The sequence below is a fragment of the Microcebus murinus genome, chromosome 2 (assembly GCF_040939455.1).
Source record: "Microcebus murinus isolate Inina chromosome 2, M.murinus_Inina_mat1.0, whole genome shotgun sequence".
In the NCBI taxonomy this organism is placed as follows: Eukaryota; Metazoa; Chordata; class Mammalia; order Primates; family Cheirogaleidae; genus Microcebus; species Microcebus murinus.
This window is the reverse complement of record NC_134105.1, coordinates 123,914,418-123,936,917: the sequence shown is the minus strand read 5'-3', so window position 1 is coordinate 123,936,917 and position 22,500 is coordinate 123,914,418. Positions and strand designations below refer to the sequence as shown.

Below are 22,500 nucleotides of genomic sequence, written 5' to 3'. Positions count from 1 at the left end.
TATACTATGCCATCATGATCTTCAGTTTTTACTAGAATTCCAATAATTTCCTAGTTAGGTCTTAAACCTTCCCAAGGCATTCCAATTCATATTTATTTGGTTCTTTCTAAACTTTCAAGAAAAGAAGCTCTAAGTATACAACTAAGGGTCCCTGCTAAAGGCACAAAGTCTAAGCATCAACACTGTATCTACCGGTCCAGCTGACATGGCCTACTATCAATTAGTTTTTTTTTTTTTTTTTTTTTTTTTAAGATAGCTGTAGAAGATGAATATCAATTAGTTTTAACTGAAGTCCTCCAGAGTTTGAGTGCTATCATGTATGAAAATACCAATTTCATAAAGCCAAAACTATGTCTTCCATTAAGACATAGTTTTTTATAGATTGGTTGAAACTTAATACTATCCTCTAGAAAATAAGTTATCCCAGATCTTGAGCATTATTATGACAAATGATTGTATTGCTCTCAGGTCAGATGAGTCTTTTTAATTGCTCATGACGTTAAAGTTGTCAATTCAAATAAGTTATTTCTTCCAAATCTAAATGTTATCTCTCTCTGAGACAGTAGTTCAAACCTTCTCTTTCATACCTGTCAGTGGGGTCTTCAAATATTTTCTGCAGCCCAGAAGAGAGGCTTCCACTGACATTTGGACTGGAGTTATGCTCAGTGAAGCGTCTCAGTTGCTGTTGTATTGGTGTAGGATTAGTCAGAGACTTGGTAATGTCAGCAAGAACACGAGGGAGAGGCCCCAGTTTTGCCACGGTCGCCTGTAGGAAGGAATTTTCACCCTAATTGGATAATAAGCATTGCGACATCCACCACAGATTTTTTGGGACAACAGTGCCCATCGAAGGAGGGTGGAGGGTGGAGGGAGGGGAGGCGTTTGCATATGGGAGCGGCAGGTCACAATGCATTGTTATGGAGCGGTGGAACCATGGCGTCGAGATGAATGGAGGAGGCAAAACAAGGTGCAGCAGACATTGAGGAGAGAAAGGAAATAGAAATTAGGATTATGCAAATAAAAATTAAAAGACATGCTCAAAACAACCAAACTATTGCCATTCCAACTAAAATAGGCATGCAAAGCAAACTAAATCTTTGGGAGGCTAGTAGGTCAAGGTGGGGGAGGACAGGCAAAGAACCAAACACCTTTTGACCAAAAAGAACGTCAAGATCAGAGGATCAGCTAGTGTGACAAAACTTCCAAAGAAAAGGCATCATGTGAGCAAAGAAATGCATGCCAACATACAAGTAGGTGCTGCGTTCAGGGATCCAGAGCACAGCAGGGCACACAGTTAGGAACCCTGTCGATCTTGGGAACCCTGACCCATTGCCAACTGAGTTTTCATCAGTAAGACAATTTTTTTAAACAGCAAAATCAGATAAACTCTATTAATGAGATATGTCTGAATGTACTCCTGGTTCCCAGGACCAAACAGAGATTAAAAAGGAGAAAGTGTGTTTACACAACAATGGCTACTAAAAAGACCTTGATCCTGAATAAACCAGGCCTATTTCACGAGATATGTGTATTTGCATCTCACTGATGCAGTTAACGCAACAAGGAACAACTCTTCAGTACTTGCATTATCCATCTCAATCATTTTTTCCTTTAGGGAATTCTCAGTCTTATGGCATCTTAGGTCCCCTCAACTGTTAGGCAGTTTTACATGCCTGTCATTAGGTCTTCTTTGTCTTCTCAACAATTAATAGACTCTTCTACCCTACTTAAATAGGTACAAATGCCATCCAAAGAATGCTGTTACTTGCTCAACAAAGCTGAGCCATGATTTATATTAGAGAAATTTACTCTCAGCATAGCTATAACTTAAAATATAGCTTGCATTTCTAAAAGTGAAGGAGGGGTCCTTGAGAATAAGGTACGGTTTACTCCTTTACAAGTGTTTTAAGCACTCTTGAACACACTATCATTTATGATTCCTTGGGAGAAGGGTCTTTGTTAATAGGTTTGATTGCCCTTCAAATTTTACTGGTATGGCATTTTTAGCAATAGAAAAATGGAGGAAAACAAATAAATCCTTATTACAGAAAAATAACTTTGTCTTTTGAAGTTATTCTAATATACATATTTATACAGTACCTGTAGCAAACAAAAGGATCAATAAATAATTATTGTGATAAACCTAGCCAAAGTCTATTACATTATTTTCTACTATAAAATCTATTCCTTTTCATAAAATTTCAGAAGGAAGAAAATGATTGGCATGGCATACATTTATATATTAACATGGTATATAATAAAATTCTTAGTTTATAACCAGAACACAAATGATTAAAAATGATAATTGTTGTCTATAACTTAATTCACATCTGTGGAGAAAGAAGACTGGATTTTGACATCCCACATGATTCTTAGCACTCTTAATTATATGAAACTCTCTGACTTGTACAGTAAAGAAATTTTTTCATGGGTAAAGTTACTTAAATATTGTAAGTTCAGTATTTACCTAAGTCTATACTTCTGTTAGACATTACTATATGAGGTTTCATCTCATCCTGTTATACATGAATAAGGCTACATATACCAATATATAATATTAGTTTCTAGATAAGTTTTTGGGTATATACTATATCTATATGTATAAACTTATAGAAATATATGCCATTGATTCAGATAATTATTATTTAAAATATATACTAATAATTTCATGGTCGTAGATCACATATTTTACTCAGAAATGATGACCATTTACTACCAGACCTCTAGGGCAAAAGTTTGCTTTCAATTTGCTAAAAGAGTAAGTGCTATTATTCTGGAGATACTCTCCAGAATCCAGGGACATTAAAGTTCTCCATCTTGCATCAGCCTACTTTACCTTATCAAGTTGGGAAACTACTTCCCACAGTAAGGAATGCAAAACTGAAAGCTCTCGGCCCAGATCAATGTAACCATCAAAGCCTGGGGTGTTTGAGATGGTGTCTGGATTAGAGATCTCCAAAAGAAAGCGCTTCATTCCACCCCATTCATGTTCTAAAAAATCATTCATGAATGCCATGTATTCTTCTTTGTTACCAAACCTGAAGTAGAGGGTGAGAAAAAGGAGAAAGAACATATTCAAGAAAAGAGATATAATCATTTTGAGTTGACTTTACACAGAACTTTAACATTTATTTAAATTTCTCTGTAATATAGTTCTCACTTACCTACCAAATGCTCACCAGTACAAATCCTCAACACTACTAGCTTCTTCAAAGTCTCTCAGATATATTATATTCTTTTTCTTCTCCAAGCCTTTGCTCATGCTATTTATTTCCACTAGGGAAGAACTTCTCTTCTTTGCCTATCTAAATTCTAGCTATCTTCAGAGACCAGTTTAAGTCCATAAAACCTGTTCTAAAATAAACTAGAAATAATTTTTACCAGAATTAGCTTACATATGAGCAAATTGTGTATTTCTGCATTGGCTCATACATAAGGTATACAAAGTTAAAATAGTACACTTCCCAAAACATCACTTTTTATATTATACTAGAAAACAACCTGTTTCATTAAAGTTCTAATTTTTTCTTCAATACATTGCTAATAGAAACTTGTATTTAAGCCTCACTATTGAGTAAATCTGCGATCAATTTTGCAAGTGGGAATTCCTTCCCAGTCACTTCTTAAAATTATTTTCTATAAATTATAAAAACAATATAAACTTACTGAAGAAAACTCTGAAAACAATGAAAAGGAGAAGGAAAAAAGTGTGGCTGTCAGACTCAACTACCAAAGCATATCTGCTATTTACTGTGAGTGCATTTCCTCCCCAGCTGCTTTCTCCTAACTGAAAAATTTTAAGCTTACAGAGAAGTTGAAAGAGAATATATAATGAACACCCAAATGCCTCTCATCTACATTAACGAACTGTTAACATTTTGTCAAGTTTACTTTTACTCTCTTTCCATGCACATACTTTTTTTTTGAACTATCTGAACCTCTAAATACTTTAGCATTTTTTTCAGAATAAGGAATATCTCTTACATAAACCATTACCCCACTAACACTTTAAAAATATTTTTCATGAATCATATACAGTCCATATTTAAATTGCACCCATTGTCCCCAAAATTACTTTTATAGATCTTTTTTTTCCAATTTAAGATCCAAATAAGTTTCCAGTATTGCATTTAGTCTCTTTTAATCTATAATAGAATAGTCCCCTTCCACCTTTTGCATTTTTCATTTTCTTTTTTGAAGCGGCCAGGCCAGTTGTTTTAGACAAGGTAACCACAGAATTTGTCTGACTGTTCTGTACAACATTTCTATACTTACAGATTTTTGTGTTTTTATGTTGCTGGGATGATAGTGTATACACCATTTTGTAGCCCACCTTTTGTTTTGACTAACATATTTTTATTAGTACTTTTATTTAACATAATTTTATCTTCATCATATTCCATATTGTTAGATAGTCTTTGTAAACACTGTTTGTAGTGGCTGCAAATATTCCACTGAATGCATGTACCATATGTTACTTAGCCATTCTTGTATAAAGCAAATATTTAAATTGTTTCAATTTTTTGCTATTTTTATTAATACCACTGTGAAAATCTGGTAATATGACTGATGAGGAACCCCATCTCTATCCAAATTTTAGAACTCAAGCATTTTGTTAAACAATGCATTTTTAAAGTGGTTATGACAGCATCACCTACTTGGCAAAGTTGGCCAGGTTCTGGATGACCTTGGCAATAAGAGTCAGAGTCCGAGATGTGCGGTCATCAGGATACTCCTGCATGAGGTTGAAAAGGCTGGGAGACATAATGGCTGGGCACAGAAAACGGAGAAACAAGGAGGCACTAATGAGCCTCTCACTGATGTCTTGCTTGCCACGATTCAGGCACTGCTGCTTCCATGATGCAAATACTTCTTTCAACTCACGAGGGAAAACACTAGGGAAGGAAAAAAACACCAACTCTAAATATAAAAGTACTATAACCCAAAGAACAAGAGACCCTACTTTGATCCAGTGTATCTCTGCTCTAGGGCCAGGCTATGAGAAAGATCCAATAGAGATTTGGGGATGAGGCTCTACCTTATTGATGGCTGAGAGGTGACAGAAAATTCACAGAAGGCCAGACTGCAAACCCAAAGCTCTGGATTAGTTTAAATTTAGTTTTACAAAGTGGGAAAATGGCATGAGGCTCTTGAGTAAACCATCTGGTTTAATATGGTTCACCATAATCTCTCTAAAGACTGTTCATCAAAAATCTTCCCAAATCTCACCAATTGCAGGGGTTAGAGCAATGATCAAAATTCATGAATACATCTGTTCAACTCTAGTAAATATTTCAGAAAGCAAGAAAAATACTTTTGGTATTAGATGCTGCAGTACTAATATTCTGGGGAAATATTATATTCACATATGGCTTAAAATGGAGATTTCAATTTTAGATAGGACTTTATTAGAGAAACTTTCAATTTTTCCTTTGGTTGTGAAATAATGGTCAACATCGTGGTGACTTTTATATGAAAAAATGTAAGTTCCAAAAACAGAGAAGGAGGTAAGCCCACCAGTAAGAGTTGATGATCTTGCAGAAAGCCAGCTCGCAGCACATTTTCAGGTTGCTCTGATGGTCTATCAGCTCACCAGATGAGCATTTGCTGGGATCCACTTCACAGTTCTCATCTGACTCATACAAAGCTTTGATGAACTCCCCTATGTGAAGAGAGAAAATGAAAGACAGTATAACCATAAATAGTATCTTCCTGAATAGAATAAAAGGATTTAGGATTTCTGTCCTAAAATGTATAATGGGAAATTCTTTTCTCAGATCTGACATGGAGGGCACAAAAGACTGCCAATAGGGGGGAATATGGACACGGACAATATTTGTAACCTTAACATTTGTACCCCTGTAATATGCTGAAATAAAAAAAAAAGAAAAAGAAAAAAAGACTGCCCACGAAGGGCCATTGCTCTGCAGCCCAAGAGTTGCCACATCCCATATATCATGTTTATTTCCCTTATCTTGGAAGTGAAATAACAGCAATCACTAACATCATCATTGCAGTATTTATAAAAATAGTAATGATACTACCTTAGACAATATAGTATCTTTTAACTGAACCTGCAAATATACTGGTATAAACTTGTTATTTGTTATAAGGCTTGCTCTATTGGAGTGACTATTATTGTTATGCTAGAAGAACAAATATCGCAAGCTTGAACAGCCCACTAAGGTTTTCAGTGCTAATGTTGGGGCCTAACTTAGATGCAAGTAAGGGTCTCCAGGCTTACCTCTTGTAATAGGGACAGTCATTTAATGCAGCATAAAATTATAGCAGGAGATCTCCGTACACAATCTGTATATGCTTTTCCATATAAATTTAGCTTAGAAGCCCTGTTCATATAGCCTGTCCTCTAGGAAGATAAGCCCACTATGCCCAGAAAGAGCAAATTGCTACCTTACCTGTTCATTCTCCACCATACACTATACCTTGTATATTTTCTACTGCTCTGTGTTTCATACTGTTTTGTGCTTATTTGTCTGTCTCATTTCTAGGAAGAATTCCCTTGGAGGTTAGGAACTAGGTTTTGCTCATGTTCAAATCCTGAGTCTCTTAAACAGCTCCCCAAACACTGCAGGTGTTCAATAAATATTTATCAGTGGTGTCTTCTTGGTTTTTCATAGGTCTTCACAAAAGAATGGACCTTTCAACATCCTTCCAAATATGCTTTTATTCCCAAGGTTCAGGCTAGTTATAACAGAGTTCATAAAAGTGAACAATAATTCCTGCAAAATTAAGAAGCGGCAGCAACATGAAGAACATTTTCTAAAAAATGGTTAGTATTGAGATAAATGAAAGCTTTTAAAAATAGCTATGACAACGATGAGAAGTGATAATTTTGAAGAAAAATGCTTGGAGAATGGGAAGCAAAGCAGTATACAGAAAAGAAAGTGGTGCACAGAAAGATTTAAAGCTTTGGATTCAGAGAGATCTAGGATCAAATTCTGGGTCCTTCACTTAACTAATTGTTAGGCCTTGAAAAGCCACTTAGCGAGTCTGAGCTTCAGCTGTCTTTTTTATAAACTAGCGTTAATAACACCACCTGGTAGAGTTGTGGTGAGGATCAGAAATATGTGTGAAAAGCAGCGGATATGGTGCCTGGCACTTAGTAGGGGCTCCATACAAAAAGTATTGTTATGTACAAACAATTTTTGTACATACCAAATTTTAAATAACTTTTCATCAAGTGGAATGGCCAATAAAAGGCTTTTTATTGGCCATTAAAATGGCCTATAAAAGGCTTTTTAAAATGTTACCACTTCTCACAAGATATATATGCAACATGTTCTCCAAGTTTCCTATGCTATGTGCCTCCACAAATTTACCTAATTTAAAGAGTGCCTAAATTTAAAACTAAGCAATTAGGCTTGGCGCGGTGGCTCACGCCTGTAATCCTAGCACTTGGGAAGGCCGAGGTGGGCGGATCGTTTGAGCTCAGGAGTTCAAGACCAGCCTGAGCAAGAGTGAGACCCCCGTCTCTACTAAAAATAGAAAGAAATTAGCTGGACAACTGAAAATATATAGAAAAAATTAGCTGGGCATGGTGGCGCATGCCTGTAGTCCCAGCTACTCTGGAGGCTGAGGCAGGAGGATTGCTTGAGCCCAGGAGATTGAGGTTGTTGTGAGCTAGGCTGACGCCACGGCACTCACTCTAGCCTGGGCAACGGAGTGAGACTCTGTCTCAATTAAAAACAAAACAAAACAAAAAAAACAGCCCCCCCCCAAAAAAAAACCCCAAAGTCAAAGGGAGTGCTATGTTGTTTACATGTTAAGTCTTTGAATGTTCTATGATTTCATTTCTTTTCTCCCCCCCCTTTTTTTTTTAAAAAGGAGATGGGGTCTCACCATCTTGCCCAGGCTGGTGCAGTGGCTATTCACAGGCATGACCCCATACTGATCAGTACGGGAGTTCTGACCCCTGTGACAAGTTTTCTATATAGATCATTAACTCATTACTATCTAGCATATCAAAATTTCACATGTAGGAATAATGTAGATATGGACATATTACTGCTGAAAGGAATTTGCCTCTACCACAAAGGGTAGAAACCAGGCCTTTTCAGGGACTTCTTTCCTACACCTCACAGATGGCGTTTCTTATGTGTCATAGGGTACCAGTGCATCTGATCTCAGTCAGAAAGGTAAGAGAGGCTAACAGATGGAAGACGTAAGTCTAAATGAGGCAGAGTCTTTGCAGAAAGAATGTTTTGATCCAGATAAAGACTGGCTAATACGCAGGTAGGTATCGTACAATATTACCTGCATATTTTAAAATAAATTCTCTCTGAGAATTCTCCAGTCTGGAAATAGCATCTATTTTCTGCCCAAAATGTGTGAAACATAGCAAAACTTTCATAAGAAGACAATACAATCCTTGTCCTGAAGAAGCTTACCAATGAATTCTGTCTGTGCTTTTGGAAGCTGCAACTGTTCTACTACCCTGGCCCTTGCTCTTGGATTACAAATGTTATTACGGAGGTCTTTGAAAGGTTACTTGAATATCTTCCCATGTTCACTGAATTAATTTTCATGCCTCACTGAGTCAATCAGCTATTTAATTATTCACTGTCCTATCAAAGAAATTGTACCCACATTTCATTCTGAAAATTATTTCATTCAGAAATCCTGTTTAGCACACTGAATTTTAGAATATGAATAATTGATTTTGAAGAAGTAGTTGGTCAACAAATATTCACCCCTATATCCAAAGAACGGAGAATACTATTTGAGATGCTTCATAGTTGTCTTTCCTAAGACAACACAAATTATTAAAGCAAACTGTGATACAATTTATGACTATAATAAGCTCTTTGTGTAAATGAGACTATGAACCTCTCTCTGTATCTTTCCTAATGTCAGACTAAAGTACATGGCTTAGAGAAAAGAATGTGAAGATAAGCAGGAAGAGAAAAAATTTATTTCTGCAGAGTAGAAATTAATTGCTACTACAGCTGATGTCCCCAACCCCTGGTGCCAGCCCATGGCCTGTTAGGAACTGGGCCACCATTCCTGCCTCCCCCCCCCCCCCCATCCGTGGAAAAATTGTCTTCCATGAAACCAGTCTCTGGTGCCGAAAAGTTGGAGACTGCTGTACTGCAGTGAGTCTGCTTCATGTAAGCACAATGATCCTATTTCTTCATCAGGCATTCACTTTTTACCCCTTACAACCCAACTCCTTTCCTCCTGATACCAATCTGAGCCATCACACGTGTCTTTAAGTTGCCAAATGCAATATCCATTTTTTTCTTTATCTTCCATAATTTCTGATTCTATTGCTAGTCTCTTCTGTGTTGGTGTCCAGGACTAAGTATTTTCCTAGTTTTCTTTCCTTTCTGTATGCTTTCTCTCTCTCTCTGATCACTTCTGATTCCTCTTCTTCATTCTATACCATAAACACAGGTACACAGTGAGATCTGCTGTGGCTCTATTCTCTCTGCTCTGGTAATCTCATAGCTCTATGTAATCCCTCCACTCGGGTTAGTCCCAGATTTCTAGCTGCCGGCTAGACAGATACCCTGTCTAGCTTTACCCCTTAAAGCCCCTGACATTTCCTCCTAGAACTTAAAACTGAACATATATGAGGTGGAAATATCATTACCCCTCTTTTAAGCCTACTAATTCTATGATTCCTATTTCTGTTAAGAATCTCATCATCCTCCTAGTCTCTCACGAAGGCTCCAAAATTCTCTGTAATATTTTTTCCCTCCTCCCATCCCACAAACTGAAAAAGTTGCTGATTCCTATCAGTTCAACTTTAATATTTCTCATACCCATCGTTTTCTCTATTCCTACCCATGGTGATTACCCTAATTCAGAGTTTGTTATTTCTTGCCTTCCTTATTACAATGGCTTCTTAAACTGATCTCTCTGCTTTCAGTGGCATTCTTCACCAACTTGTCTTAGTCGGCCTGTTAATTAATTCCACTGAAAACACTCAGCTCAAAACTTTCAGTAGCTTTACAAAACTTTACAGTAGTATTACTGTAAAGTCTAACCCCTCACCCAGACATTCAAGGCTCTTAACAGAATCGTTCTAATTATTTCCTAATCTTTTTGTTGTTCACTTGTCTCTTTCATGCCTTTTTTCTGCTAAAAGGTTTTATTCTACACATGCCTGGTTCTCTCTAACTATGCCCTTTTTGTTTATGTGGTTCTTTTCCCTTTGCTAATCCCTATCACTGCCCTTACCCAAGGTGTGTACATATACAGCCTTTCTACTCTCAGGCTACACACACAACATAAATGTATTTCAAATAGGAAATTTAAAAATTCTATCAGCTGTAGTCATTTCTTTAAAATTCTTTGAAGAAACACAGAATTTCTCTTTTTTATGGTACAGAGTTATCCCTAATCTTATCTCCTTTACTGTAAGCTCCTTGAGGGGAAAAATCTCTTTAGTCATTCAACATATCTTTACTCACTGTCTACTCTTTTTTTTTTTTAATTGAGACAGAGTCTTGCTTTGTTGCCCAGGCTAGAGTGAGTGCTGTGGCGTCAGCCCAGTTCACAGCAACCTCAAACTCCTGGGCTCAAGCAATCCTCCTGACTCAGCCTCCCGCGTAGCAGGGACTACAGGCATGCGCCACCATGCCCGGCTAATTTTTTCTATATATATTAGTTGGCCAATTAATTTCTTTCTATTTTTAGTAGAGACGGGGTCTCGCTCTTGCTCAGGCTGGTTTTGAACTCCTGACCTTGAGCAATCCACCCATCTTGGCCTCCCAGAGTGCTAGGATTACAGGCATGAGCTACCATGCCCGGCCACACTGTCTACTCGAGTCACATGTGACTGTTGGGCACTAGCAACGGGGCCAGTGCAAATTGAAATGTGCAATAAATGTAAAATACACACTGGGTTTCAAAGAGCATAAAAAGTAAAATATCTAATTACTGATTTTTACATTGATTAGCTATTAAATAATATTTGGATATATTGGGTTAATAAAATGTTATGAATTTCACCTGTTTCTCTTTACTCTTTTTTTGTGACCACTAGAAAATTTAAAATTCCATAAAAATAAATACATAAAAATGACACACACGGCTCACATTATGTCTCTACAGGACAGTGGTGTTCTACATTCTGTGTAGGAATGAGGGATATGGAGGTGAAAGAAATGGATATTCCTTAATGGAACCTCCTTCTGCTCTATCATGATGTGTATCAAAGTGCCCAGTACAGGGCCTTATTCTGGTGGTTAATGCTTGAATTTCATGACCAAACTGGAAGTGCAAGTGAGTGGCCTTGTACATTCCTGGATGGAGCTGGAACCCATTCTACTAAGGGAAATATCTCAAGAACGGAAAAACAAGCACCACATGTACTTACCAGCAAATTGGTATTAACTGATCAACACCTAAGTGGACATATAGGAGTAACATTTATCGGGTGTCAGGCGGGTGGGAGGGGGGAGGAGGGGATGGGTATATACAAACATAATGAGTGAGATGTGCAATATTTGGAGGATGGACACGCTTGAAGCTCTGACTCGAGGGGGGAGGGGGGGCATGGGCAATATACATAACCTTAACATTTGTACCCCTATAATATGCTGAAATAATAAAAAAAAATGGAAAAAAAAGAACAATTCATGGGCCAAAAAAAAAATTAGTTATATTAAAAAATTCTACAGACCTTGAAGGCAGAAATCTGTGGGGGAGTTTTGGGAACTGGCAAGAGTTTCTTCACTTTTGATTAAAATTTTGTATGCATGATAACAAAGGGTAGAGTAACTCTCTCAAGACTTATGATATAAATACTGAACACTTTGGGGAAAACAGGCCACCTCAGGTCCAGTAGTGACACCCACTGATATTATTGTGTATCCCAGAATCATGAACTTGAGGGTCTGGGAGTAAGCTGTTTATGCTGATGGGTTTTCTATTCTGCACATGCTAGATAAACCAATCTATTGTTACTCCACTGGTAAGTACTGAACAGACTTCTTATAGCTGAAATGCAAACCTTAATACTCTAGTCAGCTAGAACTAAATAATACTCAAATTTGAGCTCAATTTGTTTTATGAGGGTGAAATAACTTAAAATCGAAAGGGAAGGAAAAGAAAATACAAGTTTTTCTCTTTTATACCTAGTGCATCATGAAGATACTGTTGTCCCACCAACTTGAGGTATTCCTCAATGGATTTGGTGGCAATGGTGTTCTCTCTGAAGATCAAGACATCATGCTCTCCACAACGATCCACCTCAGACATCACCAAGTCAGTCAGAAAATCCTGGTAGAATAAGGTTCAATCAGGCAGAAAGCAACTGAATAAATAATATACATTAGAAGAGACTGATAAAATATGAGACATCCTGTGTATGGTGCTTTAAAACTAAACCTACCAGATTTGTTTGAAACAAAAAAAATTCAGCATAAAATTTTAGGTGTCACTACCCCTAAGTTTAAAATTCCTCCAAAGATTTTCCACTGCACTTTTGATAAAACCATAATTCTGCATGCACCCTACAAGTCTCTGTCTCTACTTTTCCAGCTTTGTCTTGTACCTTTCTCTGCATTCTGCTTGGCTTCAAGGACTTTCTTTTTAGGGCCTGTAACACACCAAGCCCTTTCAGTAATAACACACATTGTTCTCTGTTCACCACAAAGCCCTTTTTTCAACAACTGCTGTGCTCCTCGGCTGTGCTCCACGCCCACCCTCACTCCTGCTCCCACTGTTGTGGTGTTAATTCCTGGGATCCTTTGGATCTTAGTTCACAGACTGTTTCCTCAGCGAACCTTCCCTGGCCAGCACTTCCCCGGAACTGCTCCGGCCCTCTTGTTCCGTGCCTTGTAGCACCACGTCTCTTTTACCCCTGCAGTTCTCACTGTGATCACTCATTTATTTCTGTAATTACTTGGTTAACATTAATATCTGTTTTCCCCAGAAAACTGTAAGCCCCACAAGGCCAAAGACAGTGTCTACTTTTGCTCACCACAACGTCTAAAGCACCTAACAGTTTCTGGCATATATTAGGTGTTTATTGTATAAAAGTTACAAATTGGTCCCCAGTATCACCATGGAATTTCTTAAACTCATCACCTGAACTCATTTTCTAGGCTGTCTGTCCATCTATCCATCCAACCATCCAGAAGGATGGCACAAGGATAAATAAAACCTTGAAGAAACCTGCTTTATTCCTCAACAGTTTTAAAGAACTTGATATAAAAATCAGTGTTTATTGTTGTTCAGTTTGAAGTATGTTATCATATATTTTGAATGTTATTAAGCATTTTAAATATAAATAGGACTTACTTTGGGCCAGTGCAATAGTAGAAAAGAGTTGTAGACTTAGGAATGACTATTAAAATTTATGCTAAGTGACAGGAGGAAACTTTTGGGGGTGATGATAACATATCTGTATCTTGATTATGGTGGTGGTTTCAATGGGTACATAATCTGTCAAAAAACTCACTGAACTTTTCCACTTTAAATGGGTGTAGTTTATTGTACCTAAGTTGTGTATAAACTGATTTATATCAAGAAATATTAATAGCACTTCACTTTAATGTTTAGTTCTAAATAAATTATTCTACTTGTGAACTTCTCTGGATCTAAAATATAATTTCGCTATGATCAGTTTGCACATAATACGTGGAGACTCAGCCCAGTAAAGAGAAAATGCTTCACGGGCCAGAGACCTATCGGTCGGTGGCGATTCTCCCTACAACCAGCATACTTTTGTCTTCCTGCATTTTTACTCCTATCCAGGTTGAAATAAGTCTATCATGAAACAACTACCAACTGTACAACATCCCTTGGTATTTTTATTCCAAATATAGATTTTAATCCCATGAGGACTCTTACTAACACCCAGCATGCCTCTGGAACACCTCCTTCTGTGCCCAGGGGATAAAGCCGCCAGCTAATCTTAAACAGCATATAGCGAGGAAGGAAACCACCATACAACACTCTAGAACTGAAGACAGAATTCTGAACACAATGTGGGGTTACCTTACTGATTCTACCATTTATTTTTTCAGACAATAAAGAGCTGGCTATGGCATCTATCTTTCATGCAAATGGACTTTCTATAAATATTTGTTGGTCCTCCATTTTACTTTTTCAGTTTTATAATCCCTATCTTTTCTGGATCCAAGAACCGCCAATAGGTTTTCTTCTTAATTCTTTTTATTTTTCTCCTTGTTTTGAGCAACAGCAAAGCACAATTCTCTAAATTGGATCTCTACAGTATCCATGTCTTTGTCTCTTTGTAAAAGGTAAGGAAGAGATTTTAGGTAATGCAACCCCTTTTCCACTTACCTTAGCTCTGCCAGTACTTTGAAGAATATGCACTAAGGCACAAGCCAATTCCTCTTTATTTCTCACACTAATTACTGGCTCAAGGACAGAACACAGCATGGTGTAGTTGCTGGTGACAAATTCTGCAAATTCTTTGTATTGCTCCATAGGCAGAATGGTGATAGTTTGGAAACGTGATTTAATCCGAATAGAAGGTCCTCCTGTCTTTCCTTTGTTGGGTGTAGGTGTACTCACTGGATACCATTTTTCTACAAATTGGCGACCAGTCACACTGGCAGTGGGGATGTTAACTAGCCCTACATAATTATTCTTGTCCTTTTTTTTCTTTTTTTCCACATCCTTATAAATGTGAACTGTGATACTATGCAGAGGTGGAAGGCTGAAGAATTCAAAATGTTCACCCCAGAAAATATTATCTGCTTTGGTCTTGCTGGTTGTACGAGCAAAGAGGGTATCATCAAGGCACAGTTCACAGAAATATTTCTTTTTAGGGGCAAGGTCCTTGGCTTCAATGATCCATAAACGGAGAACATTTTCAGCTCGTCTGCAATTGTCCTATAAAGAGGCGACAAAGTTGAATTTGAGATATGATATCCCAGACAGAAAACATTTTCCTTTTAAAGTATGTGACGCTGATTATGTACTCTTATTAAGGGTATATATAACGAAGCAAATAATGAAAGGATTGCTGATTAGGATAATAGCAAGCTCAAAACCAGAATGTATCAGAATTCTTTTTTTTTAAAGGGCTACAACTGTTTTTATTACATGGATATCTTGAATAATGCTTAAGTCAGGGCTCTTGGTATACCCCTCTGACCAGAATGGTGTTCACTGTACCCAACAGGTAAGTTTTTATTCCGCACCCACCCTCCAACCCTCCGTGTGTCAGAATCTTAAAGAACCACATATATTCTATTTTACTTGGGTTAGAAAATATCATCTTGTTATGGTAAGTTTTCATATAGCCAGCCAAATGGCAACTGGACTAAATTCTGCAGATAAAAAAAGAAAAAAATAGTTAAGAAGCTGGTGCTCTAGTCCCTTTTCTATCACGTACGAGCTTCTGACTTGGGCAAGCCAGTTAACTTTTGTCTTCTTATTCACATTGGTGAGATCATGATGACAATATCTGCAATAAGATTATTTTAGCTTAAAATGGCCTAATATATAAATGCAATTTAAAACTCTAAAATTCTATCAAAGTTATTACTACATGGATTATTACTACATTTACCTTCTATCAACTTAGTGCTTACAATTTTAGACACTCAAAGCCACCATTACCTTATTAGGTTGAACTGTCCTACGGAGGTTTTCCATCCACTTATCTCTCTCGGAAGCGGAGTTACAGCTGAAACACTTACTTCCACTTAAGTAGGTAACCTTCAACATAAAGATTACAGATAAAGAAAAGAAAACACAGGATTTGGGGACTCTATCTTCCTAGTTCTATCACTGAAGAGTTAGAGGTATGCTATGAGCCCAAATCATATTATGTGAAAATAAAATGATCTTTGCTGGTTTTATGGTACCTGTACCTACACTCCCTGTTTGCTTAGGTAGTGGCATCCACACTCATTTCCAGGTGTGAGAACAAAAGCCATTTTAAATTCAGCTGAGAAACCTAAAGTTGGCCTATGGTTAAGAAAAATCAAAATTAAAACCCTTTTAGGCAACATCTTAAATTACCTGCAAATGAATATGCTCAATTCTGAGTGAGTTAATAAAAATAACTAAAAAGGGAAGAAGGTGTTTGAAACAGCTTATTAGATTTTTTTGAGACCAACTTCACTATAATATAATAGAAGGAATTAAATGAAATAGAGAAGAGTTACTAGTATTGCATTACTGTCTTTGGAACCCATTTTTTTCTTCCACTAGGCAACCGGACTGTTGATTTCCAGTCATTTATTAGGTTAGCCTTACCACTATTACCAAAGTCCTTCAAAAGTGAAACATGTTGTTATATGCCTAGCACCAAACACTGGGCTTGTTACCCAATCTGTTGAGCTGAACTCCATAAAAATGGGAAAGTTCAAGTGATTTTTATAAAATGAAGACCAATAAATGCCCTGCCCAAATTGCTGAAGTGTGCACATGTTAATTGAGTTAACATGTGCACACATGCTGAAGTCACATGTTAACTCGATTTCAGCTTATAACCTAGTGAACCAGATCAGATGATATGCTTTGTCCAAGCATACTAGCCTTCTGTGGCTAGTGAGTATCTAAAACGTGGCTAGTCTAAATTGAAATAGTGCTGTAACTATAAAATATACATTAGATTTTAAAGATTTAGCACCAAAAAATAATGTAAAACTTCTCATTGATAAGTTTTATAGTGCATGTTGCAATGGCAATTTTTTTGTTAAATAAAATTTAAAACTACATATGTGGCTTGCATTATATTTCTTTTGGATAGTGCTGGTCCATAAGAATAGGAACTAAACGTCTTTCAACTTCTACAACATCTACTGTAGGACTCATCACTAGGCACTTAATAAGTTCTTGTTAATTAATCAAATCCTAACTCTAATAATTTTTTATATATATGTATGTGTGTGTGTGTATATATATATGTACACATAGTTTTCAATTTTAACTTGTAAATGGCCAATAGTGTATATTTAATTTAGAAGGGAGAAACTACCTTATAAAAAAGTGATAGCCATAATTTTCTAGTGAAGGGCAAGTTACTTAAGAAATTAGGTACCTGCAATGTGCTACAGACTGGGCTAGGTGCAGGGGATTACAAAAATAAATAAGATATGATCCCAGATCTTGAACTATTTACATTGTAGTTAGAAAAATTATGGTTTGGGTCAATTTTTTTAAAAAAAACATTAAAATTAGGGACTAAGGTTTTCAGGAGAAAAATAATAACATAGTGACATTCTTCCCAATATTAAAAAATTAATATGCTAATTTAATAAATTATTGCTAGTCTTGTGACTTCTGCTGAGAATGTACTAGGAATTCAATTTTTTGGAAAGAAGATAAGAATAAAAGAAATGAGAAGCTATCATTATTAATAACTTTTTAAGTACAAATTTCCAACTTTTTCCCATAAGTAGGTAATTTTCAGAACTGAAAACCAGTTGATGTAATCGTATCATCAACACCACAGTAATGAAATCACAAAGTCACTGGATAGAAAATCTGCCTGTTGTTTAACTATTCTTTATTCTTTCTTTTTTAAAATTTTTTATTCACTTATTTTTTTTACCTCAAAGCAGAAGTCTTGTCCCAGAATGCTACTATGGAGTGGCTTCACGGATACAGGCTCCCCTCTACCAAGGTCCAGACATTCCACTGCACTGCATGGGCTCAGCAAGGATTCATGGGAACGTGACTCTTTTAGTTTAGGAAGCCCACGAGACCTAAAGTAGAAAAAGATATTTAAGGTAGTGTAACCTAGGCCGACAAGGAAATGGAATCTAATACAATGGAGGCTACAACAAATGTACACCTGCTTAAGAAAATAAACAAGGAACAAATTACTAGTCAATCTATAACAACAATAATCATATTCATGTAGCAAATATAAACTACATATATGTGAGTGCATGCATACTTTTTTTCAGTGTGCGTGCACTCACATAAAACATACTACATAAAACATAAAAACATACTACAATTTCACTCATCTCAAGGGAGCTCAAAGCTCTACTACAGACACTGTTTAATCCTCATTCCTACCTGGGAACATGGAGAAATATATACTATTTAGGTTATCTTACATATTCTTTTTAATGTAAAGGTATTGCCAAAAGACAAATTATTTCTTTTTTTTCCCCTATGCTATAGCTTTATCCTCTTCCATCACTGACAAAATAATAGTGGCTGATTCCTCATTTTGTTTCTTTCTACTTTGGCAGAATAAATGTGCGCGCGCGCACACACACACACACACACACACACACACAGAGTCGAAGCAACACTTTAGCACAAGACCCTGTCTTTCAAAAGGCCTGATTTCCATGTCAATATGGGATTCTTTTCTGGTAAGCTTTTGATTCTATCCATGCTTTACTGTATAAATATGAATTAAGAATTAAACTCCTTGAAAAACCTTCCACCATGATGACAAAAAAAAAGCCCAAACTCTCATCTAGAGGACAGATCTTTGTTAATACCATTTGGGCATCCTGTCTGATTTTGTTTCCTAGTTGTTTTAAAACTGCTGGAAATCATGACTCTTGTCACCATAGGAACTAGCACTTCACTACCTTTCTCTTGAAAGAATTAATGGAGTCAAACAATATAAAGCACAATATTATTGAATACAAAATTGGATGACCATACAGTTTTACTCAATAATTATAGTATTTGTTGACTGAAACATCCAGAGTTACACACATATATTTCAGGCAGAAGTATTTAGCGGTAAGGATAAAAAGAAATGCTTTGTGTAAAGACATTTGTTTTTATAAAACACATTAAATAAACGGCTTATTTCCTTGAAATAACAATATCAACACTAAAAGGAACTGAAATGTTTAATGCCAGAGTAGGTTTTAGTTAAATTATAAAGTAATGAGATATAGGAAACTAGCACTAAGGCTGCTCTCTAACTTCTGTCTCTATTCTAACATTGTTTAATGAAACTCCATAAAATAAGAACATTTTAAGCAATAAGGATTTTAGTCCTTCTTCTTTCCACAAAAATAATAAACCACATTTCAAGTTTAGGCTGAAAAACATGTGTTCAGACATTCAGTAATTTTTAAAGTCAAAAAGTCAACATTTATATTTTCCATTGATAAGGCAAAGATGCACAAAAGAGACAAATGCCACCTAATATTTTGTATGTAACAATTTAACAATGTAACAGCCCACATTTATTTCCTTTTGTTCTATTTGATAAGACAATGACATGTTACATACTGCAAATATAGCACATCAACTACAAATAACTAAATGCCCCCCAAAATTGTACTTTAATCTAATTATCATACAACCTTTCCCAGTATGCTGCATAGGAAGCCTGGTTGAGGAAAGCAGGCCACTGTGACCTTTCGTAAACAGATAGAAAACAGTGACTCTAGCGCATCTCCCGGAGGCGTCGCTAGAAGGAAACGCCTCTCCTGCTCCGTCTGGGGAAGCCTCTCAACGAGAAAGATGAAAACACATTTAAAACAGAAGGAGCATGACAAAGGCTTACTTTTTATTTTTTAAATTCTCTAGGAAAATTTTCTAAAGTATAAATTAACTTATTTTAAACAAAATAAACATCTACCTACATGAAGCAATTGTACAGCCACCTGGCAGTGCAACCCCAAATCATAGCGGTGCCACATGTCCCAGTACAGCAAGTCACTCCTGAACTACATCTCAGAAAACAACGCTCTGTTTAGAAGACAGGAACCAACAGAAGATGGTTTCCCTGCTGCCTTCGTTACTGATAACATCTTTGGCTAAATGTTTTCCAGGTGTTAGTTCAAGTCTTCCATAGAAGCAGAACAGAAACACAAACAGATAAAAAAGCCATCTTCATCGGAACAGTCTGCAGGATAGGTAATATTCCTTTTTCTCCTCCTTCAGGCTACACCTAGCCCCTCAGGTAAGGCAAACAAGGTTCCAGGGCTCCAGGCTGGGTCGGTTGCCATGGTGCTACACCTAAGAGGAGATTAGAGCTGGAAGGCAACAGGGAGAAGCTGCGGCTTGGCAGAGGTGACCATTTTAAGACGGAGAGGAAGGAATGGAGAGGCCCCTACCCATTTCTATTAACAAATAAACAACTGAATCAGTTCTGGGAGTGGAGGATAATCCCTTATTAAAACTCTACTAGGGACAAATCTGAGTAGTTTTAGCTTGCTTCATGTACGATTCCCAACCCCCTCTAGAAAGTATTCCCTACAACCCATCTTGCAAGTACAATCTCTCTCTCACATTTGTTCTGTTTCCTTTGCAGTCTACCCTGGTTTAATGTTTCTAGGTATTATTTTACCTGAACTTATCTGGGTTACACATTTTTTTTTCTTTTAGTGACAACTGGATAATACTTTTTTCACCACAATTTCACTGTGGTGCTCAGGTCTAACTTCAAATGTAGCCATAAGCAGATACTACAATGAAGCCATATGGAATTGTATCTCAAAACTCTTCTTAGTTACTGAAATTTAAATTATTAATACATAGCTTAGAATTTCATATTGCTCAGAATTTTTATGTACACACACACACACACACACACACACACACACAACTGAAAACCAAAGTCACTAATATGCTCAATATTACTACTGAATAAACAGCATGCCCTTTCTGCATTGGGAAGACATTGTCTCTGAGAAGACAGAAATAATTCCCAGAGAAGCAAGATTACAGTAAACAGGAAGATCAAACAGCCTAGGAATGGCTTGAGGCAGGGGAGGCATTACATGCACAAATATTTCAATATAATAGCATTAGTAACCCCAAGTTTCCTCTAAATCATGTTTACCTCCTCCTGTACTTTCATGTGAATTGATTTTTTTTTTAGATCTACTAACTATAGAGTTTTAGCAGCCCTATGTGGCACCACAGATTACTCCTCTAATATAAAGTAGAATGTGGATTTATTGGGAGAAGAATAAGTCTAAAATAACTATTCTCAGTCGGATCTGACGATAGCCTTCATCCACTGCCTGGAAAGTGGACGTGGTGAATCCCGGACCACTGGCTACGTTCTCTCCCTCACTACTCCCTCCTCTTCCCCATTGTCCTAGACATCACGTAAGAATCATTCAGGGCTCCAATATGACTATTTCTCGATTTACTTGGGAAATTGCTTTCCAGAGGTAATTTTATTTCTTATTAAGAAAAAACAATCTTCTTTACATTTTTGTTTTAAGGTCAACAGACAACCTTGGTTTCTAATAAGACCTCTGGCAATGAGATAGGTAAGGGGTGAAAATCTAACTGCTTTGCTGATGAAGATTACCTGCTGTTTCTGATCTATTTAAGGAATAAACTAGGAGGCAGCAGAGGCTTTCTATTACTCACTAAAGTGAATGAGTATTTTTTTTTTTTTTTTTTTTTTTTTTTTTTTTTTGAGACAGAGTCTCACTTTGTTGCCCAGGCTAGAGTGAGTGCCGTGGCGTCAGCCTGGCTCACAGCAACCTCAATCTCCGGGGCTCAGCGATCCTACTGCCTCAGCCTCCCGAGTAGCTGGGACTACAGGCATGCGCCACCATGCCCGGCTAATTTTTTGTATATATATTTTTAGTTGGCCAATTAATTTATTTCTATTTTTGGTAGAGACGGGGTCTCGCTCAGGCTGGTTTCGAACTCCTGACCTTGAGCAATCCGCCCGCCTCGGCCTCCCAAAGTGCTAGGATTACAGGCGTGAGCCACCGCGCCCGGCCAGTGAATGAGTATTATAGTGCTTTAATCCTTATCCCTATCTGAAATCAGTCTTAAGAGATAAAAGTGAAGGGCTGGGGGATGGGGAACCAACACACACAACAGCAGATACACTGATGAAGAAAAAAAGAGTACAAGAACTCTGATTAGTGTTAATTTTAAGTAAAACACAGCTTGATTTTCTTAGCTTAACCATCCAGTTTTTAAAAAAGCCACATACACCCCATAGCTCCAATGATGTTTGGAAGTGCTAGTTCAATCTGCCACATGTTTATAGATTCAGTTCCAAATTTAGGAACTTTTAATTAAAAATGCTTATTGCCACCCAAAATCCTGGACTCTAGTACAGGTGAGTTTCTGCTTGGCTTGGCAGTTATGATTCCAAACTGCTTCACTGCATTCCTGGAGAGACAGCTCAGCCCGTAAGCGGGGTGCAGCAACACACCCTTATATTCACCAGTATGCATTCCTGTCCTTGTTTGAGATTCTTCCAGGTAGGAATTAACAAAATTGGGTGTCCTAATACTCTACCGACAAATTACATAGCATCTAATCAGGTCTTTCACAATTGCATCTGAGGTCTCACTTTGGGAAAAATGTAGCTTTACGGGCTCCCTAGATTGTATTGTTTTCTAATCAGGTATCTTGTGAAAACATCCAAATGATGCTTCTGGTTTGAAAGCACAGATCCTTTTCTGTATTATAATTTTAAAGGCTTCCCTCCCTGGATTAAAAAAAAAAAATTTCAGCTCATTCACCAGAGTTCTGTTTAGTGCTAAAAGCGTGCACTGCCTGAGGGCCTGGCAGCACGGCCACACCAGCTGCAGTTAAAGCCAGTCCCCACTGCTTTATGCTACTCACTAATCTTTA

At 37.1% G+C, this 22,500-nt stretch overlaps 1 protein-coding gene across 8 annotated transcripts in view; it reads right to left on the bottom strand.

Moving 5' to 3' along the window:
• RASAL2 (RAS protein activator like 2) overlaps positions 1–22,500 on the bottom strand; it is a 372,653-nt gene that overhangs the window by 20,235 nt on the left and 329,918 nt on the right. For 4 of the 8 annotated variants that reach the window (XM_076000403.1, XM_012778772.3, XM_012778731.3 and 1 more), the window contains exons 6-13: positions 17,510–17,663; positions 15,568–15,666; positions 14,281–14,835; positions 12,105–12,249; positions 5,518–5,662; positions 4,659–4,895; positions 2,837–3,038; positions 588–787 (exon numbers count right to left, since the gene is read on the bottom strand). In XM_076000403.1, coding sequence (XP_075856518.1) covers positions 588–787; positions 2,837–3,038; positions 4,659–4,895; positions 5,518–5,662; positions 12,105–12,249; positions 14,281–14,835; positions 15,568–15,666; positions 17,510–17,663 — 1,737 coding nt within the window. The remainder of the gene's footprint in view (positions 1–587; positions 788–2,836; positions 3,039–4,658; positions 4,896–5,517; positions 5,663–12,104; positions 12,250–14,280; positions 14,836–15,567; positions 15,667–17,509; positions 17,664–22,500) is intronic. The other 4 variants (XM_076000404.1, XM_012778780.3, XM_076000401.1 and 1 more) reach the window with 1 other exon arrangement.